Source organism: Sinocyclocheilus grahami, unplaced genomic scaffold, assembly GCF_001515645.1.
Source record: "Sinocyclocheilus grahami isolate Dianchi unplaced genomic scaffold, SAMN03320097.WGS_v1.1 scaffold68.1, whole genome shotgun sequence".
Lineage (NCBI taxonomy): Eukaryota > Metazoa > Chordata > Actinopteri > Cypriniformes > Cyprinidae > Sinocyclocheilus > Sinocyclocheilus grahami.
The window spans coordinates 374,922-387,220 of NW_015505247.1; the positions used below are offsets into that span (position 1 = coordinate 374,922).

Genomic DNA, 12,299 nt, shown 5'->3' on the forward strand with positions numbered 1-12,299 from the left:
CAAACCATGGGGAAATAAAAGGATCTGTGCATTTATTTGTTATTAAGAATTAAAGGATAATATATCCATTATGAGGATTTTATGTTTTTCAGTTCTTTGATCCACTCAACCACCAATTGCTTAGCAGTTTTGAGTTCACTGGACATCAATGCCACACAGCTGTGGAAACTATTTTCTTAGAGTTAGACTAGTTCAACCCCCTATTTAACTTTCAGCAATGACTATTCATATGCACTTGCTGATGAAGGTTAATTTAACTTAAAATGGTAATTTGAATGAACACCCTGTCTACCTTTCAAAAATTAGATGACAAAGAACAACTAAAGTTGGGAAAAGCTGGTTGCCTTATTTTTTTAGCTATTTTTATAGTGTGAGAGTGTGCAGTTGAGTCTGTAGTTTCCAGTAGTTTTGCTTAATTCCAACTCCTTCAATAAAAGCCTTTTTACCAAGTCTGCATTACATCAAGACAAAATTAACAAAACAATCTGCATTCTGCACTGAATTGCACACAATCTGTTAAGAATTATCATTGACCTTGCTAAAAACAACCCTTAACAACTACCTTCTGAAGGATATGCAGAGCTGTAGGTGCTACACACAGCCAGTAACAACAGAAGGTCTGGCTCTACACCTTTTACTTTTTACTGTGTGTTTTTAACTACTATGTACATATGTAAAAAAAATTAATTGTTAGGTACAATTAACTTATTGTGTTCCTGTTGTAATGCAAACACTTCTGATGCTATTATGGTGGGATACAGTTAGGTTTAGGTACAGGTTTGGTGGTATGGTTAGGTTTAAGGGTGGGTTATGTAGAGGTAGGGTCAGCAGAGTAATTATAGACATAACTACAGAAATGAATTACATATGTAACTACATGCAGGTATTTACAAATAAAAAAAAGCATAAGTACATTGTATCTACTGCTTAATTTAAATGTAAGAACACACTAATTAAAGACAACTGATAGAAAGTGTGTCCTAATGTTTAAGCTAAACAGCATTAACTCAGGTTTGCATTCTTTTAGTTTAATGTGAACGCCTGATAGAGACATAGTGCAGCAATGTTCAGTCAAATTCCTCAGATCAGTTGTGGCATGATCTGCTCTGAACTAATAATGTGAAAAAGAAGTTACACAAAAACAGCATTTGGACTAGTTATTACATGATCAGTCATAGCATGTTTCCTACTTAGCCATGCGTGTTTGTCTGTACAAGATAATAAAATCAATATGTATGTCCATGTACTTCATTTATTAATTAACTGCACAATAAGTGGGATAATGTATAGTCAGCTGGTCATCACAGCAAAATAAATTGATCAGGACCATGACAGACTACTTATCAAATAAAGTAAATACATTTGTTTAACACATCATACAAATGTGCCTGAGCAAAGTTTTGTAACCCTGTATTTATTTACACAAAAGATCCTGAGTATCATATACCAAACTGGCAGAACTGATTTCAAGCACCTTTGCCACTGTACTGAAAATAAAATCAGACTAGAGACTGATAATAGTTTGTTCTTTCTCATGAGATGGGCTACCTGATTCTCTGTCCTGTCCCAACCCTTCATGACTGCAGAAATAAAGTGTACTCTTGTCTCATCAAACCATAATCCCCACACAAGCCTCAAAACCTTTTTTTTTTCTTTATTTAGAACAGTAAATAAGAAAAGGATTTTAACAGGTATAATTCAAATAAGCCATGTTTCACAAACAAAAGGCACACTTTATTAAGACAACACATTTACAACTTGAAATATATCAATGTACGTCACAGTTTAAAATAAACTTCTGATTATGATTTCATAAATAGTCCAAAATTTTCAGAACACATGTCTCGAAAAAACATTAGGAATCTACCATTAATGTAATATCTGCTTGATATATAACAGACATAGCAGTGGACTAATATTTTGTGGAAGAACACTTCAAAATGAGAGCAAGATGACTATGGGGCCCTTCCTGTTATTTGCTGACTATCTTGCACATCGTACACCAGAGATTTGGCCTTATGAGTCAAGTTGCACTTCGCTTTTCCCACATTCCCACCAGCTTTCCTATATTCATGCCCCAAGCCAGATACAAAAGTATGAGCCATTTAATTAACCGTTCAAGTAAAGGAACAAAGAAATGTCTCCCAGTAAATGGAGTTCTGCAAAATAACAGATCTGTCATCTGTAAAGTCTGCAGACCACCATCCTTCATAAAAGGCCAGGGAATGTTATTACAGAGTAAAGGTTACTTTAATTAAACCATATTAAACCGTAATTACTTTATGGTGTTCCAATTGAAATGAGAGGAAAGTCATGTCCATAGAATACAAATCTAGAGTGGGATTAAAATTACTTCAATTTTGTTCCTTGCCATGTTACACATCACCAATTTATTATGCTACTGAATGAACGTACGTAATGTTAATTAGCCGTACACCAAAAAGCCATCAAGTGTGAGATCCAAACATTGTTTGTACAAGTGTCTCATACAAGAATCTCATGAGCACCAAATCTTCCTCACACTACTATGAATTTATCAGAATCACAAAGCAGGTTATCATTATTTTAAAGCACAAGTGAATCAGTTGACATTTCAGCAGCAGGTGTTGTTCAGAAGGCTGTAAACAAAAAGCACATAAATATACTAAAACAAACATAAGGATGCAAGAGTGCCCAAAGTGTCCCGTGGTGTGATGACCACAGGGTTCAGAGGTCAGAAGTTAATGAGGAGGTCACGCTCCTGCACACTGGTAAGGAAAGACTTCCCAAAAACAAAGGAGTGAAGGCCTGCCCGCAGCTTCTCCGCCATCGCCATGATGATATTCAAGTCACCCTCCACCGTTAAGTCCAAATCAGTTTTCAGGTTGCGTAGAGATCTGAAAGGTTTTTTGCCCTTCTGCCTATAATTAATAATAATCAATATGACACAATGAGTCTACCTTAACATAAATAACATAACCACGACCTAAAAATACAGCCAGGTATGTTGAAGGTGTAATGGATTTCATGTTTATCAAGTTTAACTAAACAATTTGCTTAGATTGAAATAAGCAATGCAGAGCAGATAAAATAGCTAAATATTATATTAAATCATTTGTTATTTATTGATCAATTTAATTGCAATATTCAACTATTCATTAAATAAAAAATAAAAAAACAACCTAAAATGTTAAATCATGCTACAAAAAATCGTTTACACTACCATTCAAAAATTTGCCTATTTTTTCCCCCTCAAAACAACTTTATTTCCCAAGGATGCATTCTACAGCTCAAAAGAGACTTTAATAATGCTACAAAAGATTTCTACATTAAATAAATGTTGTTCTTTTGAACTTTCTATTTATCAAAGAATCCTGAAAAATTAAAGTATCACTAAAATGTACCACACATATATTAAGCAGCACAATGTTTTCAACATTGATAATAAGAAGACGTTTCTTGAGCACCAAATCAGCATATTAGAATGATTTCTGAAGGATCATGTGACACTGAAGACTGGAGTAATGAAGCTGAAAATTCATCACAGCAATACAATACATTTTACAAAATAATAAAACAGTTACTTCAAATTGTAATATTTCACATTACTGTACTTCTGAATGTTAGTATATATCACCCACCTTTACATAAAATTGATCTTGATGTTATTGAGAATTGTTGTCATTCACTGCATATGAGTGCATTAATTATCTACAGTAAGTACATGATACTTAGTATCTAGTTAAATACAGTATGTTTAACAAATTACACTGTATTGTGTCTGTGGAAGTTGTGAGCTCAAAGCTGCTGTACTTACGTCTCATCCTCAATATATCTGAGCAGTGTCAGGGCCTTCCTGTGCAACAGGAGAAGGAAGTGGGACAAATACACACTCCGCAGAGACAGACCTGGTTTCAACAGAAACACCTAGAGATCGACAAAGATGCAAAAACACACACGTTATCAAGGCCAAAGCGGAGGAAGTTATTATTAAGCTCAGAAGAAAGGGAGTCAAAAGGGAGTTGCGCAAGCTCACCTCATCTATGAAGGACTTCACAAGTGTGTCTTTATGCATTACGTCCTGAAATATATTCCTAGGAAACGCCATAAAGTTTAGTTAGTGATTCAGAGGGTAAAAAACTCTCATATCCTCTTGAGAAACTTTAAGAGCTGCTTATAACTCTCTAAAAAAAGATTCAGAAGTTGACTACTTGATATTTGACATTGATTACATTGTTTTTGTATGTGTACACAGCATATCGAGCGAATGACATGGTGAGTGCCCTCAAATGAGACATAAAATTTCTGTTTCACCTCTCAGCAACTCTCTGTAAACTTTTAATGGAAAAATTCTCGGTCAAACAGTCACTGACAGTCCTTGAAAACAAATCAATGATGCAGTTCTATACTGGCCACAGCCCTGAACCATGATATTATCAGAGAGTGGAGAGCATTCACAATTTCAAGGACAAACATCCATGTGTACAAGCATCTCAAAGCTAATTTCTTCATACAGAGAACTCAGATCAAAATACATCTACATTAGCAGTTTACATTTACATTAAAACAATAGATAAAGTAACACTGAATAATAATTTTACAACTTAATGTTAATGTTAAATTCTAAATAGTTGTATGAATTAACATGTATACACAACCATTCAAATGTTGTCAGCAACATTTTTAAATGCTTTGGAAAGGCTCACAAAGGCTGCATCTATTTGATCAAAAATACAGTAAACACAACTATATTATCAATGTTGAAACTGTTATGCAGCTTAATATTTTTGTGGAAACCACAAAAAATCTTTTTCAGGATTCTTTGATGTATGGAAAGTTCAAAAGAACAGCATTTATTTGTAATGTTCTAAATGTATTTACTGTCATTCTTGATCAATTTTAAAGCATCCTTGCTGAATAAAAGTATTTCCTTCTTTCAAAAAATTCTTACTGACCCCAAACTTATGAACAGTTGTCTATATTAGGAAAGAGCACAAATTAAAAACAACTAATAGCATATTTATGAATAAATTAAGATTAATTTATTGCTAATGCATGAACTAATTTGTGAACCTTATTGTCAAGCATTAACATATATTTTAAAAAGTCCTAAGATCAATTCATATTTATTTGATTTAATCAAAAAACAAAATGTAAATATTTTTTATGCAATGACCACTAAACTATCATTTGTCCCTGCTATCAAACACTGAGCTAGTTGATACATCTTGTATCTCTCTGCAATCTCTTTCTTCTCGCATTTAATCTCTTTATACATTTGGTAAGTAGTCGTATAATAACTTAAGCAGGATAACGTACAGTCAGTAGGTCATTAATCACAAGCAGTCAACATTAATCAAAAAAAAAAAAAACCTTCGGGACGAAACAAGGTCCCTTAACTCTGCAATAATAACCTACTCACTGTACATTATCCCTTAAATATATATTTTTGAAATTCTGTGTATTTGAATAAAAAAGAGCATGAGATCTTGTTATCCTGACCCTAAGAATCAGCCAATCATGATACAGTTTCCAGACTAAGAAGTTATGTAGAAGTCAAAGGTCATACAAGTCTGGTGTGTAGGAGTCCTGGGCATTGATGAGGTTGTCAGAACTGATGTCATCCTCGCTGGCGGCCTTCCAGAGGGCACTGAGCTCAGCTCGCATGTAGCGCCGCTGATGATACGTGTGCTCGTGGCAGGGTGGCATCTGCTTGACCGTGTTAATGTCCACGTCGATGTGGGTGGTGGGGTACGGGGAGTAAAGCACTTGCCGGTAGGGCAACACAAAGCTGCCTGTGGAGTCCTGGGAAAGAGAAGAGAGGAACATTTATAAACTACCATACACCAGAGCTACCAGGGCTTCTTAATGATTATGGACCCAAGTAATTTAGTACTGGACATTCTGTGCAAATGGGCAGTAGTTATGAGTTTCCCATGGAGGGACACTGTGGATACCTTAAGGAGGCCTTGAACAAAGAGGCCGGTGTCATATTTAAACGAGCCGTCGGGGTGACACAGTCGAGAGCACTTTCTCTCCGCAGGAGTGAGGAAGAGGCATAGCGTGAGCACGATCTACAAAAGGAAACATAATTATTCGACTTTCATGCTCAAATATGAATGTTGAGAATGTACATGTGGGAATGTGCACCTTATTGACTTTGTCAGGATTGCTGCCAACCACCATGGAACAGCCGCATGTCTGAAGATGAGAGCTGATAGCTCTATGATAGAGAAGGATGACAAACATCACAAACATCACAACCTAAACAACGAAAACAAGCAACTCAATTCAGATCATTGACTTCTACTAAACATGCAATATGTCTTACTTGTGTAAAAAGTCTTCGTGACAGCTGTCTCCAATATCATCATCATTGAGTACAGTGTCCTTTAGCTGTAACGAGGAAAATTATTTATTTATCTGCTTCAGTGAGAGGGAGAGAAAAACATTCACAATTTTTCAAAACAAAACATTTATTTTTTCAAAACTGTCAGGAAAAATAAAATGTGGATCTGTTCCAGCAAGATGCATATTGTACACCCTTAGGCAAGGCAAGGCAAGGCAAGTTTATTTGTATAGCACATTTCATACACAATGGTAATTCAAAGTGCTTTACATAAAATAAAATAAAAACAATAGTCACAACAATAAAACAAGGAATTTAAAAACTTTGAAAAAAAAAATTTGATTTAAGAGGTTTAAAATGAATTTAAGAAGACGATTATACATATAATATAGTGCAATCAGTTCGGACATCGCACAGTGCTCATTCAATAAATGCACAGCTAAACAGATGAGTTTTGAGTCTGCATTTAAATGTGACTAATGTTTTAGCACATCTGATCTCTTCTGGAAGCTGATTCCAACTGCGGGTGGCATAATAACTAAAAGCACATTCCCCTTGTTTTGTTTAGGAACCATATTTTGTTTGTACAATAATATTTATAAATTCTAAATAATACGGTACATGAAATTTAATATATAATACATATATAAGTATTTACAATGTTCATTAATAGGCCAATGACATGATGTTTTTTTTGTGTGTTTTGGATCTACTCAATATATTCAAGGACAAATATGGCACAAGCAAGTTTGAGTCTGGCTCACATCCAAATCTACTTCTCCCTCGTCATCATTTTCTATCAACTCTTAATTCCCAACTGTGGACAAAAAGTATCCAAAAGCCCCTTAAAAACGTCAAAATACTCACATCCACTTCCTCTGGTACACTGTGTTTCTTCATGGAAGTAAGGAGCTCCATTATGGGAACAATCTCAGATGACAACACCGAGATTATGTTGTTGTAACCCTATGAGATAAAACACACACAGATAAATTACGAAAACTACCAAACAACAGCTGGATTACACGTAAAAGACGTACAACTCTAAGCAAAGACCTTCTGCATGCAGATGCGTCCCTTGCGGATGATGTGTTTGAGTCTCTCCACACACACGCTGTGCAGTGGCAGGTAAAAGCTTAGCTCTGTCTGCGGCAGGATGAGTGACAGTGCGCAAGTGTTCTTTTCACCATTGAGTTCTCCGTCAAAAATCAGTGAGACTATGATGACTCCCTTTTCTGCCAGGACGAAGAACTTCACGTCCACTGCGCCACTCTCTGCGCTTCGTAAAATCTCACCATTCAGCGTGTGATTGGCCAGAAATGTGACCTCTCCATCACTGAGCAGCGACAACCGCTGACCTTTGGGGGCCCAGATGTGCTGTACACGAGGTCCCAGGATGTTGTCCCAGTAAGCGAAGGTTGCAGCCAGCACGGGACACCAGTCCTCGACAAGCACTTCAGTCTTAGCCACACCTGGAGACTGTGGGGGACCGGCTGCAGACATGATAGCCGCTCACACAGACCTACAGTCAAGTCTCACAATGCAGAAGTCAGTGAGGACAAACAGATTGCAACATCCCACTGCACCCATACAATCTGTTGAAGAGGAACAGAGAAAATACAGTGGAGCGGACTAGAAAGTGAAAACAGTGGTATGACACGTAAACCAGGACAATATAACGTTATAAAATTACACTGTTGATTGCTAATTCATTTTCCGAATATATCATTGGTGCCAAAATATCAAAATATGTTAAGGGCTCTCGCAGAGCTTCATGTATCTGAACATGCGTCGAGCTATTTTTAATCACTATAGCACGACTTTCATGTATAAAACACATCTGCGTTAGCTTGAATAAGCGTACTAAATCAGATATTTGTTGCCGGTATGTTACACATTCAGAACCCTACCTGCTGTTGCTCAAAACAACAACACATTCGTCAGCCCTTTTCCTGGTTTCCTGCTGTCATTAGCCTGAAGGCTGCGAAGAAGCGTGTTGCTGAAGCGCAGGGCACAACAGCGCCCTCTGGCGGCTGAAGGAGTAATTTGATTACCCGAAACCGGAGAGACCGGGGGGACATTCAATTACCTCACGAGTCGTTTTGTCAAACCATCACTTTAGGCTGTGTGCTGTGTTGAGAAATATATCGCTATTATATTATAGTATCGAACTGTGTTGCAGACTATTTGCAATTATATTAAATTGATTTTTTTTGTTTACCAAGCCCTGACACTACCTAAATGGGGTTTCATAGCTTACATTACATTACATTTAGTAGCAGACGCTTTTATCCAAAACGACTTACAAATGAGGACAATAGAAGCAATCAAAACTAACAAAAGAGCAACTATATGTAAGTGCAAATGACAAGTCTAGGTTAGGCTAACGCAGTACACGTAGCAAGTATATTTATATATACTGTGTACTGTGTATATATACTGTGTATATATGTATATGTATACATATGTATATATGTACTGTGTATATATACTGTGTGTATGTATATGTATATATGTACTGTGTATATATACTGTGTGTATATATATATATATATATGTTCATATGTATATATGTACTGTGTATATATACTGTGTGTATATATACATATATACACACACACAGAAAAACAAGTAGAATAGAAAAAATAGAAAGCTAGTATTTTTTAAATAAAAAGAAGATAAATAGATTAAGTAGAATTAAAATAGAATAGAAAGTGCTAAAGTTAGAGGGTCAAATAAAGATGGAACAGGTGTGTTTTTAGTCGTTTCTTGAAGATGGTTAAGGACTCCGCTGCTCGGATTGAGTTGGGCAGGTCATTCCACCAGGAGGGAACAGTTAATGAAAAAGTCAGTGAAAGTGATTTTGTGCCTCTTTGGGATGGCACAATAAAGTGACGTTCACTTGCAGAACGCAAACTTATAGAGGGCACATAAGTCTGAAGTAATGAATTTAGGTAAAGGGGTGCAGAGCCAGTGGTGGTTTTGTAGGCAAACATTAATGCTTTGAATTTTATGCGAGCAGCTACTGGTAGCCAGTGCAAATTGATGAACAGAGGTGTGACGTACGTTCTTTTCGGCTCATTAAAGATTAATCATGCAGCGGCATTTTGGATCAATTGTAGAGGTTTGATAGAAGTGGCTGGAAGAGCTGCCAAGAGAGCATTGCAATAGCTGGACAGAACAAGAGCTTGAACTAGGAGTTGTGTTGCATGTTCTGAAAGAAAGGGCATGATCTTCCTAATGTTGTATAAAGAAAATCTGCAGGACCGGGCAGTTTTAGCAATGTGGTCTGAGAAATTCAGCTTATCATCAATCACAACTCCAAGGTTTCTAGCTGTTTTTGAAGGAGTTATGGTTGATGAGCCAAACTGGATGGTGACATTTTGATAAAGTGATGGGTTTGTTGAACCCACAAGCAATTCTGTCTTAGCCAGGTTTAGTTGAAGGTGATGGTCTGTCATCCAACAAGAAATGTCTGTTAGACAGGCTGAGATGTGAGCAGCTATCGTCTGATCATCAGGATGGAATGAGAGGTAGAGTTGAGTGTCATCAACATAGCAGTGATATGAAAAGCTATGTTTCTGAATGACAGAACCTAGTGATGCCATGTAGACAAAGAAGAGATGTGGTCCAAGAACTGATCCCTGAGGCACCCCAGTAGCTAGATATTGCGACTTGGACACCTCACCGAGGTATATCATAGCTACTTCAGTAAGTTATTTAATATACACTATACTAGGGGTGTCACTACAAAATAGTAATTTTTTGCTGTGCCCCACTTTTTCCTTATAAATACTTGTCTGACGTGGAAAATTAACGGCATGAGGATAATTTGTCATATAGATCCATATTTTCTGTCGGCTGCCAGACAGAACAACCATCCCGATTCGCAAATAAATCTTTTGATTCTTTTTAAAGAAGCAGACTGAATTCTGGACACTAGCATACTATTATTGCTGTTTTAGGCATAACTTTATATGGCAGAAATAGTAAAAGTAGTATGAGTCAGCCGAACAGGTGCGTAAAACAGTCGATTCGCCATTAGTCAAAATCAGGGGTCCTCAACTCTGAACCTTGAGATCCACTTTCCTACGGAGATTAGCTCCAACCTGAATTAAACACACCTACCTGCAACTTTGTAGTGATCTTGAAGATCTTGAAGACCTTGATTAGCTTGTTCAGGTGTGTTTGATTGGGGTTGGAGCTAAACTCTGCAGGAAAGTAGACCTCAAGGTCCAGAGTTGAGGACCACTGGTTTAAAAAAATCTGCCATTTAGACTGAATCAGTCGTAGAGTTCACCAACAGACTGAATTGTTTGGAGTACTTTTTACTTTATAACACGGAGAGCTAAAAGAACCGTAGAATAAGAGGATTTTCACCTACAATCCACAGAAACAAACCTGAAACTGCCTTGTATCATTTGCCAGCAACAAACGTCTTTATTAAGTTAAACATCTGCAAGAGCAGCTTGTGAATGACTCACTGCAGGTAAAGACATTTTCCAGCCGGTACATAAATAAAATAATCCTTTAGTACTACATCATTGTACAATGCTACTGGAACAGCAGGTTGATCAGCTGCAGTACCGTCCTCACTCTTAACCTTCTGATTGGCACATCATCCTTCTATCTCACAGTTTGAAATACACACTAAATCAGGCCTTGCTGCACTGTTCCACTGATCTCAATTTTGTGGTTAAATACACCACTTGACCCTCACCACCTCGAACCACTATTGTTGGATGATATACAGTATATTGTGCTCTCAGTTTCCCATTACAATGCCACAAACCTCGTTGACTTATTGTGATGGCAGAGAGAGGAGAGACACAGAGGCATTTCAGGTTGCCATGGCAACAAAAGTGAGAAGCAGCGTTAGCGACACTTTTAGGCGGCGCCTAGCAACCATATCCATGCATCCAAAGGCCAGGTTACAAGACAGCACGGGAAGGAAATCATTTGTGCAGGCTTTTGTTAGAGCTGTTGCCTTCTGCATGATTTGCTTGGCTACACAATGTGTTAGAAATATAGCAACACATTTTTTGCAGTTCAGTATGGATGAATGTGCGGTTTTGGTATTAGCATGATGAGAAGCTGATTATGAGTGAGTCTTGATGAATCTGTGCGTGTGTGTTTCTAAATGTAACCTTCGTGCTCACATGCTCTCTTCACTGATTAGGGCTTGCTGCGCTGATTAGCAGTTGTCATGTCTGCTCTTTACAGAGTCATTACATCTGCCAGAGTGATTTCCCTCCACCCCATTCCTCATCCCATCATTCTGTGGTGTGGAAGAGTGGAGATGCATGGCTCCTGCTCGCCCCAGCCCGCACAGAGTCAGGTAATGTGTTATTATTTCTAGAACAGTCCTACTAATGCCATGGGTCTGAAAAGATTGCATGACCGTCATGTTAGCGGACTGACGCTCAAATGCCTTCAGCGGCAAAAAGTCAGAACAGAAGGACAAACCTGGCAAACAAACCCATGGGGGATGGTTGTGTTGTGTGATGCTGTAACTGAAGCCATTTTAAAATATGAGAGAAGCTCAGAGATTTATGACTGGGGTTCAGCTGGTGACATGTTGTTCCCCTTTTTTTCTTATTTTGCTTATTTGGCAGGCAGATAGGCACTGCTGGCAAACCTTTAGTCTAAACTCGTCCTCCTTCACCATCAGTCAAAGTGAAATATACGGGGAGATGAACCCCACCTTGGTAATCATTAGCCAACATCCATTTTCCAGCGACGTTAATCCACAGGGTAAAGATTTCAAAGTGTTTTGGGCGGAGCATTTTTTTTCCCCCTCAAAATGAGAACCTTGTGGAAATATTGATTACTTGTCATTTAGCAGGTGCTTTTTATCTGAAGTGATTTACAGTACGCTAACTGCAGGGACAACCTCCCTGGAGCATTGTCTGGAACAGAGTGGGTGAAGAAAATCTCGTTGAAATAACTGCTGAACTGGGACTGTTCACAG

The 12,299-nt window shown here is 37.7% G+C and overlaps 1 protein-coding gene across 1 annotated transcript; it reads right to left on the reverse strand.

Annotated features, from left to right (window-relative positions):
* Positions 1 to 1,724: 1,724 nt before the first annotated feature.
* LOC107585223 (protein C9orf72-like) lies at positions 1,725 to 8,332 on the reverse strand. The gene is made up of 10 exons (XM_016272140.1): positions 8,239 to 8,332; positions 7,385 to 7,923; positions 7,196 to 7,294; positions 6,311 to 6,375; positions 6,130 to 6,202; positions 5,937 to 6,053; positions 5,549 to 5,784; positions 4,016 to 4,073; positions 3,797 to 3,906; positions 1,725 to 2,900 (listed from the first exon to the last, which is right to left on the reverse strand). The coding sequence occupies exons 2-10, from the start codon at positions 7,829 to 7,831 to the stop codon at positions 2,714 to 2,716; spliced, it is 1,392 nt and encodes a 463-aa protein (XP_016127626.1). The 5' UTR covers positions 7,832 to 7,923; positions 8,239 to 8,332; the 3' UTR covers positions 1,725 to 2,713.
* Between the last annotated feature and the right edge of the window lie 3,967 nt (positions 8,333 to 12,299).